Source organism: Aspergillus uvarum (assembly GCF_003184745.1).
Source record: "Aspergillus uvarum CBS 121591 unplaced genomic scaffold BO82scaffold_33, whole genome shotgun sequence".
In the NCBI taxonomy this organism is placed as follows: domain Eukaryota; kingdom Fungi; phylum Ascomycota; class Eurotiomycetes; order Eurotiales; family Aspergillaceae; genus Aspergillus; species Aspergillus uvarum.
Window position 1 is genome coordinate 267,769 of NW_020291330.1, and position 15,837 is coordinate 283,605.

The 15,837-nt window shown below is 54.2% G+C and overlaps 6 protein-coding genes across 6 annotated transcripts; 3 read left to right on the forward strand and 3 right to left on the reverse strand.

Moving 5' to 3' along the window:
- Nucleotides 1-219: 219 nt before the first annotated feature.
- On the forward strand, nucleotides 220-2,499 carry BO82DRAFT_355126 (sphinganine-1-phosphate aldolase DPL1). Its single transcript, XM_025635359.1, has 4 exons — nucleotides 220-414; nucleotides 549-1,026; nucleotides 1,084-1,217; nucleotides 1,277-2,499. The coding sequence occupies exons 1-4, from the start codon at nucleotides 320-322 to the stop codon at nucleotides 2,286-2,288; spliced, it is 1,719 nt and encodes a 572-aa protein (XP_025491100.1). The 5' UTR covers nucleotides 220-319; the 3' UTR covers nucleotides 2,289-2,499.
- A 603-nt stretch (nucleotides 2,500-3,102) lies between these two features.
- Nucleotides 3,103-3,387, reverse strand: BO82DRAFT_375293 (mitochondrial 54S ribosomal protein uL30m; the record flags this gene model as incomplete). Its single annotated transcript, XM_025637470.1, has 1 exon — nucleotides 3,103-3,387. One exon carries the CDS (start codon nucleotides 3,385-3,387, stop codon nucleotides 3,103-3,105), a length of 285 nt encoding a protein of 94 aa, XP_025491101.1.
- Nucleotides 3,388-3,873: 486 nt separating this feature from the next.
- BO82DRAFT_312079 (SNARE-binding exocyst subunit SEC6) lies at nucleotides 3,874-6,841 on the forward strand. Its single transcript, XM_025632428.1, has 2 exons — nucleotides 3,874-3,909; nucleotides 3,981-6,841. The coding sequence occupies exon 2, from the start codon at nucleotides 4,312-4,314 to the stop codon at nucleotides 6,589-6,591; it is 2,280 nt and encodes a 759-aa protein (XP_025491102.1). The 5' UTR covers nucleotides 3,874-3,909; nucleotides 3,981-4,311; the 3' UTR covers nucleotides 6,592-6,841.
- Nucleotides 6,842-6,993: 152 nt separating this feature from the next.
- On the reverse strand, nucleotides 6,994-8,608 carry BO82DRAFT_355129 (uncharacterized protein). Its single transcript, XM_025635360.1, has one exon. It carries the CDS (start codon nucleotides 8,360-8,362, stop codon nucleotides 7,040-7,042), a length of 1,323 nt encoding a protein of 440 aa, XP_025491103.1. The 5' UTR covers nucleotides 8,363-8,608; the 3' UTR covers nucleotides 6,994-7,039.
- Nucleotides 8,609-8,752: 144 nt separating this feature from the next.
- Nucleotides 8,753-9,838, forward strand: BO82DRAFT_433034 (frataxin family protein). Its single transcript, XM_025640839.1, has 2 exons — nucleotides 8,753-9,262; nucleotides 9,366-9,838. Exons 1-2 carry the CDS (start codon nucleotides 8,867-8,869, stop codon nucleotides 9,636-9,638), a joined length of 669 nt encoding a protein of 222 aa, XP_025491104.1. The 5' UTR covers nucleotides 8,753-8,866; the 3' UTR covers nucleotides 9,639-9,838.
- A 523-nt stretch (nucleotides 9,839-10,361) lies between these two features.
- BO82DRAFT_285319 (zf-CSL-domain-containing protein) lies at nucleotides 10,362-12,459 on the reverse strand (the record flags this gene model as incomplete). Its single annotated transcript, XM_025631493.1, has 6 exons — nucleotides 10,362-10,424; nucleotides 10,499-10,810; nucleotides 11,148-11,373; nucleotides 11,473-12,047; nucleotides 12,145-12,243; nucleotides 12,316-12,459. The coding sequence occupies 6 exons, from the start codon at nucleotides 12,457-12,459 to the stop codon at nucleotides 10,362-10,364; spliced, it is 1,419 nt and encodes a 472-aa protein (XP_025491105.1).
- Nucleotides 12,460-15,837: the final 3,378 nt, after the last annotated feature.

A 15,837-nucleotide genomic window follows, 5' to 3' on the forward strand; every position in this document is an offset into this window, starting at 1 on the left:
CTTTGCTCTGACGATAGTTGCACTTTTGCAGGAAGAATAAAGTGGTGGTTTCCGTATGCGGAGTGTGGCATGTGGCATGTGGAAAACGTTGAAGCCGAGGCAGCCTCCTGAGGGGCGGTCTTATCGCCGCCGGCTTCCATATCCTGGATCATCCGACCGAACTAGTTATGTAGTGACAGTTACAGTACCTATACACTGCGGTAACCGCCCGCGGCCCTTCCTCTCTCCCCAGTCCACCTTCGTCATCCTTCCGGAGGTCGTCCTCAATCGGCTCTCCACCCCATCTTCTTCTTATCGACTGTCCATTCATTCATAAATAATGGCATCGTCTGTTCTTCCTGTTGCCTTGCAGAACAAACTGCTTGGTTACAGCAGGGCTCCTAACTCGCAACTCGCGGCTCTCCAACTGGATGTGTAAGTTCATGAGATCATCTGCACCGCATTGCCTTTCCCCGCGTGGCAGCGCGGATAGTCCCTAGCCCATGGGGCGACTATCAAGTTTGTGCTTGGTTCCGGTCTCACTAACAACTCTATCATTCGCGTCGTAGTATTCGGAATATCGTTTTCATTCTATTCATTCTCCGCTACGTCCGCAAGGCATATCATTCACTGCGCGGCTACGGCCTCTTCGGCAGCATCCGCAATGTCTACTCCGCCATTCGGCTCTTCTGCTACTCTGCGTTCTTGCGATTCCCCGGCGTTAAGGGCCAGGTTGATAAGCAAGTGTCCACAGCGATCGAGGGCTTAGAGTCGAAACTCATCGCCAGTGGTCCTGGTGTTACCAGGTATCTGACTCTACCCAAGGAAGGATGGTCGGCTGAGCAGATTCGCGCCGAGTTAGGCAACTTGGCGAATATGGAACATACACGCTGGGAGGATGGTCGCGTCAGCGGTGCCGTGTATCATGGTGGCCAGGATCTCCTGAAGCTACAAGCGGAAGCCTTCGGCCAGTTTGGTGTCGCGAATCCCATTCACCCAGATGTGTTCCCTGGTGTGCGGAAGATGGAAGCTGAAGTTGTCGCTATGGTACTTATCCCTCTCCTTTGATTCTCATGGAATTGTCAGCTCACGCATGTCACCCAGGTCCTCGAGCTGTTCAATGCCCCCTCCGATGGCGCGGGTGTCACGACCAGCGGCGGAACAGAATCTATCATCATGGCTTGCCTTGCTGCACGGCAGAAAGCATATACCGAACGGGGTGTCACCGAGCCCGAGATGTGAGTAGAAATGCTTCGCAAATCATGTGCACTCATCAGTTTGCTGATACCTTTTGAAGGATCATTCCCGACACCGCCCACGCTGCCTTTATCAAAGCCTGCAACTACTTCAAGATTAAGCTCCACCGCGTTGCTTGCCCGGCCCCGGACTATAAGGTTCACGTTCCATCCGTCCGGCGGTTGATTAACTCCAACACTGTTCTCATTGTCGGATCTGCGCCGAATTTCCCTCATGGTATCGTTGATGATATTCCAGCTCTGTCTCGACTGGCGACCTCGTATAAAATCCCCCTACATGTCGACTGTTGTCTGGGCTCCTTTGTTATCGCGTTTCTCAAGAAAGCCGGCTTCGCCTCTCCTTATGAGGAAGAGGGCGGCTTTGATTTCCGTCTACCCGGTGTGACCAGCATTAGCGTGGACACCCACAAATATGGCTTCGCGCCCAAGGGCAACTCGGTGCTTCTGTACCGCAACAAGGTATACCGCAGCTATCAGTACTTTATATACCCTGACTGGTCTGGGGGCGTTTATGCATCTCCATCCATCGCCGGCTCGCGTCCGGGTGCGCTGATCGCAGGCTGCTGGGCTAGTCTGATGAATGTGGGTGAATCTGGTTACATCAAGAGTTGCCACGAAATCGTGAGCGCAGCGAAGAAATTTGAGTCGTCAATCAAGGAGCACTCAATCTTGTCGAAGAACCTGGAGATTGTCGGAAAGCCCATGGTCAGCGTCGTCGCCTTCGAAAGCAAGAATGATGCCGTTGATATCTACGATATTGCTGATGATTTATCCGCAAAGGGCTGGCACCTGAACGCCCTTCAGACGCCCCCTGCTATCCACGTGGCTTTCACGGTTCCCACAGCGTCAGCCGTGGATGCGCTTACCAATGATTTGGTCGAGGTTGTGGAAAAGGAGTTGGAGAAGGCCGAAGAGAGAAAGCGCCAGGGCAAGTCGTATATTGTCAAACGTGGAGACACCGCAGCTCTCTATGGTGTGGCGGGTAGCATGCCGGACAAAAGCATCGTCAGCCGTCTGGCCGAGGGGTTCCTCGACACTCTGTATAAAGCATAGACAGGTCTGTGACCTAAGAAAATTGGCATTGTCTATATAGTCTTGGGAAAGCGAGAGGCTGCTCGCGCACGAACTCTTTGAATGGGGTTGTTTCCCTGTGCAAATAGTTGATTTGCGGTTTCTTGGTGTCATGAGCGGCGTTTGCATGATTTCTATTCTTCCCACAATTGAGTATTATTGTTATCATGAGAAATCCACGCAGCATTGGTATCAGGCATGTTTTGATTTACATGAACAGAGCCATTCTGTAGAATATGGCAGCAAAAGGGATACTATAGTACAAATGACTGGGCCGATATACGATGCAGAAAATCGACCTAGTAAAGCCACACCAGTTTGGCCGGTGGAGTGGCCCAACCCAAAAACGACCGCTTCATGCAAAGAGGGACCCAGCAAGGTCTGGACTTCTCCTCAGCCTTGGAAGAGTGCATCCCACAAAAGCTCTCCCCGAAAAAACCTCCAATCCGACGCATAACAAGCCCGACCAGAGGTGCAAGGTGTCACCGATGCAAGTCATTGCTGGAATATGCGATTGTTGTATTCCATTCCCTTCCCCGATTCGACTCCCAAAATCCGCATATCCGGAAGTCCGATCAATCCCTTCTTCCCTCAGAAAGACAGCCCTTGAACGGGAGAAGAGAAGAAAAGGATTTGTGGGGCAGGGGGGGGGGTCAAGCACACGTAAAGCGTAAGTTGGGACAAAACACAATAACAACAAGAATGCGCAGAACCGAGAAGCAAGCAGCATACAATGGGCTAGACACAAAGAAGAAAAGCAAAAGGGCAGGACAGGACAAAGTCAATCCTTGTTATCTCATGCGGTTCTGTTCTCCTTGTATTCCCGTCCGGAGTACTTCTCGATGTAGTAGCCCGGGTCGGGCTTGCGCTCCAGGCGCACCTCCTGCTTCGTTAATCGCTTGTCCACCTCCTTGACCTCGACCAACTCCTTGACCTTCATGATCTGACCGGCGACGGAGGGCGAGACGGCGTGGAAGACGGTGGCCATGCGCTTCTTGAGGCCGAGGGCCTTGAGGACGTCGGTGGTGCGGCGGGGGAGACCGATGGCGGAGCGGACGAGGGTGATGCGGAAGTAGCTCATTGTGATGACGGTGGCTGTGAGGGTTTTGGGGTGTGGGGGTTTTCTTGTGTGGTGGGTGTGTTGTAGCTCGAGAGAGGGTTGTCAGAGGTAGATTGTTTCTCGGGGTTGCGGAGGTTTGTTGGAGGGTGGAGGTATCGAGGGACGCGGGCGAGGGAGGTTGTTCGATTTGACTCGTTACGCAAATGCTTCGGCCTTTGGGTTGGGTTTTGTATGTTCTGCCTCAATTGCTCAAGAGTAACAGATTATCGCGTGTCTGGAAGGAAATATTGTTGCTGCTGCTGTTGCTGCTGCGCTGCGCTCCATCGCGATCGCTCCGGCCGCAAAATTCCCGCTCCTCCGTCGGTCTGCCAGGCGGAGAATCACGTGATGTGGACTTTCTGCCGGGGGTTTGAATGGGCTTGCGTCGGTCGGCGGGCGGGAATTACGGGGGGGGGAGTAGTTACTCCGTGCTATCGAACAGCTTTGCAAGAACAACGAGAGGGATTTCCCAGCTGTGTGGTAAGATTTGAGGATGAGCCATTGGTTAGTGTTATTCTTACCGTGTGAATAGAAAGGGAGACTGTTCTGGTACTGATACCATCATCATCTTATAGATTCCTTATAATTAAAGCGCTGCGCGTGTCAAGAGGGGTTGCTCCGTTCGTTCTATACAAGTCGCCTGTCGCCTCTGATCTCACCTTGCGACCATACAGCCTTGCGGGTGCACTGGAATCTTATTTACGAGATACATCATATAACACAGAGCTACTTGGTCAGAATACTTACTCAACGTCGATATAATCTGCATTCTCCTTGCAGCAAACCCTCCCGTACCTCTCGGAGCTTGAGCCAGCTTCCCGGATCGCGACCCTTTTGATGGTACACGTCTACACGGGCATCTAAATCCACCTCGCCTTCATTGAAAACGACAGAACTCCGACCGCAATGGCGCGAGGCGAAGACAACAATGGCACGGTGGCCATGCCCCGACTGGAAGACATCCTTCGGTACCCGGAGGACCTGGACAAGATCGTCGCCCTGAAAGCCGAGTACTCGCGGAAGAAAGGCGCCGTCGATGCGCAGCTGCGCGAGGGGCTGCGGGATCAGCTGGAGTCCGTCCAGCGCAGCATCAATGCGCTCACCGAGGGCCAGCGGCAGGTGTCCAAGACCAAGGACGAGCTGCAAGGCATCGACAAGCTGTGCGCCGAGTCCCAGAACAGCGTAGAGGACTTCTCGCAGATCGATAAGCTGGCCAAGGTGCAGCGGAACTTCGAGGCGACGCTCATGATGAAGAAAGGTTTGGAGATGTTCAGCGAGAACTTGGCGGTGGTCGAGGATCTCCTGCGGGAGGACGACGACGACCTGGAGAACCAACCCAACCTATTGAAGGCCCACATGCAGATCTCCCGGCTGCGCGACTTCCGGGACGAGGCGTTGGATCAGATCCGCAAGGCGCAGGACCCCAGCAGTGAGCAGACGCTGGGGGATTTTTTCCAGGGCCTGGATTCCGTCATCGACTGGTTCGATGATCATCTAGGCACCGCCTGCATGAACCTCATCCCGCTGGTGCAGTCGGACAACCCGGGCATGGTCGTTCGGCTGGCGGTGGTGGTTATGAACGAAGAGAAGAACGACGAGACGGTTCGTGCGCTGCAAGAGGCGCAGAAGGACCACCAGGACCTGGCCGATCGGTTCAAATCGATGAACGTGGGGCCCAAGACCGTGCGGGGTTACAAGGAGAAGTTCCTGAAGGCAATTGAGTTCTATGCCCAGAACCAGTTCGAAGAGGCCAAGGAGGAGTTCCTGTCCAACCCCGACAATCTGGACAAAAGCTTCCGGTGGTTCTTCAACGATCTTTACACGGTTCAGCAAGGTATGCAGCCGCTGATGCCGAAGAAGTGGAAGATCTACAAAACGTACACGAACATGTATCATCGCATGATCCACGATCTCTTCATCGGGATGATCAACGACCCGGAGCTGCCGGCCGACAATCTGCTTGCCATCATCCACTGGACGGAGAAGTACTACAAGAAGATGGCCAAGCTGGGCTGGCAACCGACCGACCTCCAACCCAACCTGCTCGACGACCGCGAGCCCGAGCTGATCCGACAGTGGCAGAACATCATCATCCGTGCCGTGGAAGACTGGACGCAGCGGATCGCCGAAACCGAGAAGAAGAATCTCGTGGAGCGGATCCCGGACTCGCTGGACACCAACCCGGAGGGCTGCTTCCGGACCAAGACGCTCCCCGACATGTGGCGGATGCTGCACGAGCAGATCATGGCGTCGGGGGCCTCGTCGCGGACGGACGTTGTGGAGGGGATCATCGATGCCATGTTCGCGGTGCTGAAGGGCCGCCAGACGGCGTGGCAGGAGCTCGTGGACGAGGAGTGCGCCAAGTACAAGGCGCCCGGCGGGGACCAGCTCGACGGGCTGCAGCTGCTGCAGGACTGGCTGATCGCGATCGCGAACGACCAGATTGCGTGCATCGACGACAACGAGGAGACGGGCCAGCTGGGCTACCTGACGCGGTTCAAGCGGGACTTCGAGACGATCGTGGACCCCAAGTACATGGCGGGGCGGGCACTGCCGGAGCTGGAGGCGCTGCGCGACAGCTACGTCGACCTCAGTACCCACTGCCTCAACCAGTTCGTCGAACTCGTCTTCGCCGTCGACTTCCGCACCACCATCCCGGACTTCTTCACCCCGAAGTGGTACGGCGACTTCGCTGTCAAGCGCATCACCTCCACCTTCGAGGACTACATGGCCGACTACACCCCGGTACTCCACCCGTCCCTCATCGACATCCTCGTCGAGGAGCTCTCCGACGAGCTCCTCGTCCGCTACCTCGCCTCCGTACGCAACCGCGGCGTCAAGTTCCGTCGCCACGCTGACCCCTACACCGACAAGTTCAAGGACGACGTCCTCACCGTCTTCGCCTTCTTCCAGAACTACCCGGACTCCTTCGCCGGCACCATCAAGCAGAAATGGCGCCTCGTCGACTGGCTGGTCCGCCTGCTCGAGGCCGACAAGGGCCCCGCCCTCGTCGCGGTCTACGAGAGCTTCAAGACCGAGTACTGGGACCTGCAGCTCTCCTGGGTCGAGGCCGTCGTGCGCACCCGCGACGATTTCGAGCGCAGCATGGTCAGCGCCATCAAGGCCAAGGCGGCGGAACTGTCGGTTGAACGGGGCATGGAGACGCTCATGAGCAAGGTCCGGTGAATTTTCCAGAGGCTTTTGTTTTTCTCTCTGTGTGTGTGTGTGTGTGTTGTGTCGGCTTGCTCTGCGGCCTTGGACAGGAAAGGAACCGGCTGGCCTGTTCGGTGCCGTGGCATTTCTGGTTGTCTGTTTCCAGCGTGGCGTTTGGGTGTCCAGCCCGGAGAAGAGGGTTTTGGGTATTGTTGGTTGCTTATAAATCGCCTTATATAAATACAGGGGAAACGTAGGCTGCATTTCCTTAGATCAATCAAATAGCACTGGTCAGATTTTGTTTCTGCATTCAGTTGTAGGAAGGCCGGCAAGTAGAGCTGTAGATATGTCCTCTCAGGCGAAGCTCTAGAATGTACATACGAGGGGATACAAACACCCGGACGTATATTGAACCAACCCCCCCCCCCCCCCAATCTCCAATGAAACCCTTCCCTTCCCGGCCTCATTCTCTCTTGTATGATCATAGCAAGCTTCTTTGAGCAATAACCTTGAGCATCATTCTCCGCGCTTTCCCCACGGGGGTGGATTGATTACACTTGTCATAGTATCCACCGGGGCTGAGCTGAAGTGATTCTAGCCGGACATTCTTGGCCCAGACGAATGGATTGGGCTTGACAAAAGGGCTACCTGACGTCCCTTGGGCGCTTCCAGTGGGGGCCTTAGGCGATTCCACATGTCCACCCTCGTAGCCATCTTCTCCTTCCAAACACTCATGGAAGACATCAGTTTCCCACTGAAACTGCTCGCCCATGGTTTGCTCGCAGCGCGGCATCGTCCTCTCTTCATCGAGATAATAGTCGCGAAAATGGTCGATGAGACCCCGGACGTCCACCGCGTGTTGCAGTACATTATCACCTACCCGGACACTCGTGCTTGCCAAGGTGGTATGTATCTGGTGGACTTTCCATCCCCTCTTGTCCTTGGGGGCCGGAGGCCGTGGCGCGTTGCTTGGTTTAGAAAGCCGGGAAACGTCTTCCAGTGATTCCTCATGAGAAGAAGAAGAGGACTTCGTCACGGAAGATGATTCCGAACCGATTTCAACCACGTCCGCCGAGGCTGACTCCGCGGCCAGCTCCTCGTCCCCCGGTTGCTCGGCAGGAGGCGGCTGATCGTCTTCCAGCCGGAAGGCCGAAATCTCGTCCTCGTCGCTGTGATCGTCCCAGAGGAAGCCGGCTTGGTGGAAGCTCCGGCGGAGATAGATTAAGAAGTAGTGAAGGCGGAGAGTGGGATCGACAGGAACCGTGCAGAGGTGACGGGCTGCTTCGGGCGAAGGGAAGCCGACCAGGCTCTCAAAAGAGACGGTGAGTGGTCGGGGCCGGGTGCCGAGGAATGATGCCAAAGACTTGTCTTGTTGTGAGGGCTCGGCGGGGATATACCCGACGAGTTGTCGGAAGGCCTCTTGATCTGCCAGGCGCCTGATGGCATCAAGATCGAGGGTCTCGAGGAATTGACAGGCCTCTTGAACGCGTGCTTCGGTATGTAGTGTCATCATCCCGACGGTCAGATGTAGAGTGCCGGGCGGGCGGAGATTGCGAGGCCCCAAAACGCCGCCTGGTAGATAGTTGCCAAATGTGGAGTATGCCGTCACCCATTGCTGGAGAGCGCTGCCTTCAAACACGGGTATCACGAATATGTGCTTTTTGTGGTAAGCTTGGTTCAAGCTAAGTTTCCGTTGGCTGACAATGACAGCCTTAGATTCAGGACGAGCGTAGTGACGGGCAGGACAATAATGGAGTGCTATCCTTGAGGTGATATACCGCAAGGTGGGCCGGGAGGCGGGCATCTAGAATCGGTGTGCGGGGGTGATGGCTATTGACGAAACGACATTGTAGATCGAGATAATGGAGGAAGCTTAGCTGAGCAACACGGCCAGCATGATACGGCGAAATCCGTCATCCAAAACTAAGAGAGTGTGTGCGAAGACTCAACAGAGTGCGGTAGCAGGCAACATCCATAAATGCGAAGGAAGTAGGAATAAGTGAAGAAAGAATTAGATGGAGCAAATCAAGAGGGAGAGATTGCAGCGAGGTGGAGTGCAGTGGAAAGAAGATGGGAAGTTTTGGAGCGTCTGCCGTCAGACCAATCCAATCAGAGTTGCGAGGCAGCTTACCTTATGCTGGCTGTGATGAAATCATCTCCGCTTTCTCCCCCCCATTCTTTCCATTCTCCATTTCGCCAGTCGCATTAGTGCTCTTTCACTTCAATCCTCTTGCTCATTTCTTCTCTTATCTGTCTTGCTTTCTCCTCTAGTAATTCCCACCAGACAATCACCTAAGCATCATCAATCATGTACTCTCGTGCCTCCCGCGCCGTCGTGGCCGCCGTCGCTCGTCCAGCTCTCCGCACCGGCGCAGGTGCTCACCTCGCACCAGCAGCAACAGCCACAGCAGCAGTTGCTTCCCTGCCTTCGCAATCGACCCCTTTCACATCTCGATTCCTTCTTCCGCGACGAAGCTTTCACTCCACTCCCTCAACCCGCAAAGGCATCTTCCCCGACTCCGCCGACCCCGCGGCCCCGAACCCACAATCGCACAACGTCGCCGGCGCCGCCGCCCACGTCTCGGAGCCGTCCCCATTGACCGATGGGCAGTACCATGACTACGCCGAGCACTACCTGAACACCGTTCTCGAGGAGGTGGAATCTCGTCAGGAGGAGGGCTCGGAGATTGAGGCCGAGTATAGTGTGCGTTCTGGCCCTTCCCCCTTCCCCACCTTCACCCCTCTGTGCTCCTAGCCACGCTTCAAGCTAACATTCTGCCCGTGTGTGTGGCGCTAATATATTCCAGGCCGGAGTCATGAACGTCACCGTCCCCGGAGTAGGGGTATACGTGCTCAACAAGCAGCCCCCCAACAAGCAAATCTGGCTGAGTTCGCCCATCTCCGGCCCCAAGCGGTTCGACTGGGTGCTCGAGGGCGACCAGATGCATGAGAAGCAGGACTCTCGGCCGTTCGTCAATGGGCAGTGGATCTATCTGCGCGACGGCACGAATCTGACCGATCTGTTGAACCATGAATTGACCTTGAACCTGCCGAAGGATATTTACAGTGAGTTGGATTAGTGCGACGGTGAATCATTATCAGGAATATATGGGTTTTTCGTTGCATTGAAGAGATGATTTTCCGAGGTGGTTTTTACTATAAGAAAGGAGTCATGTAAATTATTGACTGTGCTAGGGAGAATTTCTGGAGACTTTGCTTTTTTTTCATTATTTCGACTGTCAAGTTACCGCTAGACCAATTTATATACGATTTCGAGATGAGCTGAGATGATCCGCTTGCTGCGCACATCTGTAGGCTGTGTATTCCTGCTCTCCAAGCCGGTGAGTGGCATTTGATTGGCTTGTGCGACCAAATTGTGATTGAGAGGTTTGCGCAGGACGAGAGAATAGCTTGCCGTCCGGCCACCCAGTGTTTGCGACCAGAATTGGCGACCCGCTGTGCGTCGATGGGTGTCCATGCTGGGGCAGGCCATATGTGTGGACCCAGTCGTGACTGCCCACAGTCATCGCAGCCCAACCAGCTCCAGGACGGTTGAGCGAGTACAAGCCTGCACGGCCGATGACGCTCGCTTCAGGCGTGACCGCACGCCCCTCTCACAACGAACCATCCCAGCATAACAGACCACTGGGCATATGATTTATGAACCCGAGATCGACAAGGCCATTTTTCATCCCGCGCAGCCGTTCCCCCTCTGATTGATACTCAACTCGATCGAGTCGCAGTCTGCCAGAAAGAAAAAGCGCTCTGATTCCGCTGATCGGTAACAACTAAGTAAGGACCCTTCAAGCCTGAACGGCAACCGCGCCCGCGGACCCATTCTTATCGTCATCCTTAACGAGATCAGCCTGCATGGAGAAGAGGATCACAAATTAGCCACAAGCCTGCCTAACGTATGGATGTCGTAGCAAAAAAAACTCACCTCGTCAAAAATCACCCGGATCATCAGACTGCAACTAGGACAGACGGCGATATCCTCGCCGTCGCGGAGGTCGTCGATCGCGATCTCGAACCGGTCGCCACACGGGCACGGGTAGTGGTAGATCTGGAGGTTGGGGTCAAAGGTCATGTCTTCGATTTCGATTTCGTCGTAGATGGAGATCGCGTCGTCGGCCATTTTGGATATGATATGGAGTTTTGTGAGAGGATCGGGTATTGGGTTGACTGATGTATATTCTCTTGGGGGAAGAGGGAGGGGGCTGATTTTGTTCAGTTTGGAGATCAAAGTTATTTCCTTTTAGTTCCAGTTATCGATCGCAATGGGAAAACTTTTGGCGGGACCGAGTCAGGTGATTAATCGATTGATTGCGGGGTGGCTGATTGGTTATCGTCAGGTACAGTACAGCGGCCATCACCACTGTACCTGAATAGGTACTAATAGACTACTAGGTACCTTTGACACCTTCGCAGACAAGAGATGAGACTAGCATACGTGGTATTTGCATTAATGTGAAATAGGGTATCATGTCAAACAATCATCAACCATCACTCTACCGCGTCTCGGCCATCGGCCGTGTCTCGCCTCTCACCCGCTCAACCTCTCGCATCAAAGTCCAGCATCGGCGATATACCTCTCCCATGGTTTCGGGCTCGGAGCGAATTGAATCTTCAGACGCACCCTCTCCTCTACCGGATTCATCCTCTGCCACAAGACCATACGCTTTGAGTTCCCCCAGTACCTCCGCACGCCTCTCTTCCAGACGCTCCCGCGTATCCTCAAGATGATCCCAATACCGACCCAGCGCCGCAACAACCTCCGGAGTATGGATCGTGGCCGAAACCTCTAGCTTCATAACACTGATAGATCAAAATAAGTTGCAGTCAGCCCCCGCCTGACCATTTCCTCCAAAGACATAAATCCAGCCTCCATGAAATCGGAGAGACAGAATGACATACCTGAGCCTGCCTTCCAGCCCCTGCGCGACCGTGGCCAAATGCTCTGCCTTGGCCTTCGTGGCCCGAGCGAGTGCCCCATGCTTCGCCCGTTCAAGAAGCATCACCGTCCGTTCTAACACCGCAGTCCGCGTCGCCAGAACTTCGGCAGCGGTCGCAGCCATGCGGGTTCGCGCTGCGGGTAATTCGCTCAATTGTCTATGGCGCAGGGCCTGGATGCGCTTGTCCAGCCGCGAGGAGAGTGTGATCTGCTGCGCTGCGGTTCTTCTGCTGCCGGTTGTTGTCTGGCGCGTGCGGGCGCGTGTCCGAGGACCTTCCGCGGGTGAAGCGGCGGCGGCGGGTTCATCTGGATCTGCTCCTGCCTCTGTGATTGCACGTAGATCGCAAAGGTCGGCCAGCAATATGCGGGAAAAAGGCTCCACAAGGTCTGGGAGGCTGGAGTAGAATAGGTCGATGTCTGGAGTGAGGAGATGAAGGGCGGTGTCGGTGTCGGGCTGATCGTCGTTGTCGGCAGGAAGGTTGATCACATCGGGGCGGGATTCGAGGTAGAGGTATACGATCGCTGCGGGGTCTCGATACTTTTGTTCGAGAAATGACAATCCACCGTTTCATGTCAGTGGCGCATAATGGCAACATGCAGCAGCAGCATGCTTAGGGGTCTCTCCGCTCCCTTACCTCGTCCGGGAGCTCGCTATCGGGATCAAATGCCAGTCGTCGCAATGTCTGCTTTGTGATCTTCTTCCTTGCATCGCGGATGCGACAGTCGTTTAATTCCTAGTTCGTAGCATAACGCCATGTTTAGAGGAACAGCTGGTAAGGTTATCGCGGACTACCATGCTGACATACTTCCAAAAGTGCCGTTCTTGCCGGCTGTGCATCATTGGCGCGCGTCGAGCCATCCGGGTTGAGAAACTTTGTAGTCACTTGTTCGTAGAGATGTTTGAATTGGGGGTTGTTCTCAAGAATGACTGGGTCGCACGGCGGGATCATCGTTGGGGTAGCGATTGCGGGGGGCGGATTTGTGAGGATGTTTACTTTGCTCTGTCTTGTTGGGGTAGTAGTTGGACCTCCCGGGCCGCAGCGACATTGAGCGGCTCACCGCCCTGTGCCAGGCAACGAGGCCGTCCTTCAAAGCTCCCAACAGAGGCCGGTCGACATGGAGGGTTTACTCCAGACAGTTCCATACAATTACGAAAGGAGAAAATGTTCATTTGAAGACCAACGTGGCCTGTATAGCACAAGTAATGCTTCGCAATCGCTTCCGTTTTCACGTTTCTTTCGTAATCATACACAAACCCTCACCACTCCCACCACGCTTTGCTCAATGAATCCAATCACCGTTGCCTGAAAACTGGTCGTTTCGCCAGCTCAAGGCTAAACCGACGACTGTCCAATGAAAGCAAACTCAATCTTCCAATATTGTCACGCTATGCGGTCGACATTTATCCGGATCACCAGGCGCATCCCCCGGCCTCGCCTTATGTACAGTTTTGGAGAGTCCGAGAAACACATCCAGCCATCCTCCAGATGTCAAAGGGGTCGCTAGGGAAAAAAAAAGAGAAGTGACTTAGGAAACGAACGGTAGCTCATTATTGTATGGAGAACATGGCAAAAAAGACAAACAAGAGTAAAGGGTGTGCGATGGTGAGAGATGAGACTAGCAATGCCTTCAGGTGGCAGGAGCGTATACCACCGTCGGCTAAAGCCCCATGGTAGATAAATGGTAGACTTCCTGCCTGGCAGGCACTTACTCCTCCTCGCTCTCCTCAGAATCATCTTCCGAATCATCGCTACTCTCATTAGCCTCGACGGAGGGGACAGGGTCGGGTGAGCGGCCACCACCTCCCTGCGAGAAGCGCGACAAGTTGCTTTCGAGCATGTTGATCTGCGCCTCCTGCTCATACTTGCTCATGGGTTTGTTCTTCTTGGGCTTTGGGGCAGCAGTCGTAGTGGAAGTCGCCGCAGTGGGAGTTGCAACTTCCTCATCCTCCATCACATGAGGCGCGTTCTTCTTGACAAAGCGAAGCAGGAGCACAAGAACCTCGTTGGGAAGCTCATCGATATCAAGCTCAATCTCTGTCTCTTGTGTACCCTTTTGCAAATGTTAGCTTCACGGCCCGTCTTCACGGCTAAGGAAAGGAGGGATAGCATACCTTAAGAGCCGGGACGTTGCTCTGAATAATCTTGAGCGCTTCCTGCATCTTCTTGTCGGGAAGACTACTAATCCCATTGGAAATGATCTGCTTTTCCTGGTAGGTGACCCAGCGCTGCTTCTCAGGCTTGGTACTCTTGGTGCTGATCTTCTTGTCCTTCTTGACATTGCTCGAGCTTACACTTCCAGGCTTCTTGACCTCCTTCTTCAAGGGAGGCTTGGACTTGCTGATCTTCTTGGAGCCAGGAGGAGTCTTCTTCTTCTTCTGGGTGATGGCCTCGATCTGACGAGACATCTCTTCCATTTGCTTCTGCAGCAGACTGAGTTTTTCCGCATCGTAATCACTTTCCTCTGCCTCTTCTTCACTCTCTTCCTCGGAAGACTCTGCAGCGCTCTGATGCTCAGGGTGAGGTTCGTGAGTTTCGAGATACCTGGTCTTTTGGGCCCATTTTTGGTTAAATATCTCTTCCAGACGCTGGCCGGCAACATATGTGGGATCGCCGGGGATATTGAACTTGAAACAATTCTTGAAGATCAAGCGCATATCTAACTCAAATTCCCTGGCGTTCTCGTATTGACCAGCCTTCAGTTTGGTCTGAACAGTAGATAGATCCATCGGTTTCTTAATGATGCTGTGGTAAGTAGGGATGTTGAGAGCGACGGGGTCAACAGGATAGTAGAAAGGCGCGGCGTAGTTGAAATGTTTGGGCTTGTACATTTCCTCGCATACTTCGGTGCAGAAGCGCAGCTCCCATTGGTATTTCTTCTTCTTCGGTTTTGCAGCGTAGGGAAGATCACGCTTGGGGGGGTGGATGGAGCGTTTGGGACGACCATCTGCATTGGCAGCAGAGTCACGACGAATCAGTGGCAAACCCTCCGGGCCTAGAGCGAAAGTAGTGGACTGAGGAGAGTTGCCGGTAGGACGTGCCGTACCAGGGCTCGGCGCCGCCCGAGGTTCTCGACGGGCTGCCGACGTCTTGGGAGGGAGTTTCTTTGCCTTCTTTTCTTCCGGCTCATCAGGTCTGGGAAGATTGTGCATCTGCTTCTCAAAAGTTCCTCTGAGTCTCTGACCCTCAATTGTGACCAAGTGATCGGGGCCGTTGAAGGTTAAGGAGTTTTGGCACATCAGTCTGAAATCATCAATCACAGCCTGTGCGCTTCTGTACTCGTTCAGTTTGAGCTTCCGTTCAATGGTTCCTAGATCCATTGGCTGCTTGATGATTTGCGGATAATGGGGAATGTTCAATTTAATCGGATCCACGGGTTCTCGGTAGAATCGCGAGTCGTGCATGCGTTTCAGGCTCGTAATCGACTTGAGCAAGAATTTGTGTTGAATCTTGGTGATCCCACCATATCCATTGCTCGAGCCAGCGGAGCGGCTTTCATGAGCCGGTGTAGGTGCGCTAGGAACTTTAAAGTCGGTTGACGACGCGCCTTCTCCGCCAAACTTGGTTCGCTTAGCAGCGGGTTCATCACCATGATCAGTCTCTCGCTCCCTCGTCACCTTCGTCGGGGATGCTGGAACCACCGGGGCGTCACGCATTTCGTGGTCAACGCCTGGGAGAGGCGTCACTGCAGGAATAGATCTGGCAGCATCGCTTTTAGACGGGCTGGTGGAAGGATGGTGGGGAAGTTCTGTTTTCACAGATCCAATATTCCGTGATGACTGTGCAGTGCTCTTCACTTTGGCATCGGACGTATCAGTTGATGGCTTTGACGTATCCGGTGACGCCTGTGTGTTTTTGGGACTAAGAGTGTCCGCGCCCGTGAGCGGAGCCTTCTCAGTAACAGATGCGCTGTTACTTGCAGTAGCCTTGTCTCCCTCGCCAGTCGCAACTGAATCCACGTTTGAAGGTTTTTTATCTTCGGACGCGACGGCTGGCTGTGTGGGTGTGTCTGTACTCGGCAGAGAAGGCGACTTGGGTGGAGAAGCTGTTGCAGATAGACCGTTTGCGACGGCAGTTTGTTCGGCACCATGACCATTGACAGCAGCGGATTTCGTGTCTTCCGAGGGCTTCTCGGCACCGTTGACGGGCGCATCGGGCTTGACACTGACTACAGCATCTTGGGAACTACAAAGATGGTCAGCGACGAGACGTAAACAATGACAAGTGAGGTTGCGAAGATACGTACCTTGTGCGATCGACACCGGCAGGCGAGACTCCATTGGGCGACGGCGGCAGTTGAGGCTTCTCCTCCTTGAAGTCAGAAGGGGC

Coding starts and splice junctions, on each gene's coding strand:
- BO82DRAFT_312079 (XM_025632428.1), top strand. CDS start 4,312: ATGGCGCGAGGCGAAGACAACAATGGCACGGTGGCCATGCCCCGACTG.
- BO82DRAFT_355129 (XM_025635360.1), bottom strand. CDS start 8,362: ATGCCCGCCTCCCGGCCCACCTTGCGGTATATCACCTCAAGGATAGCA.
- BO82DRAFT_433034 (XM_025640839.1), top strand. CDS start 8,867: ATGTACTCTCGTGCCTCCCGCGCCGTCGTGGCCGCCGTCGCTCGTCCA. Junction 9,263..9,365: donor AGATTGAGGCCGAGTATAGT/GTGCGTTCTGGC, acceptor AATATATTCCAG/GCCGGAGTCATGAACGTCAC.
- BO82DRAFT_355126 (XM_025635359.1), top strand. CDS start 320: ATGGCATCGTCTGTTCTTCCTGTTGCCTTGCAGAACAAACTGCTTGGT. Junction 1,027..1,083: donor AAGCTGAAGTTGTCGCTATG/GTACTTATCCCT, acceptor CATGTCACCCAG/GTCCTCGAGCTGTTCAATGC. Junction 1,218..1,276: donor GGTGTCACCGAGCCCGAGAT/GTGAGTAGAAAT, acceptor TACCTTTTGAAG/GATCATTCCCGACACCGCCC.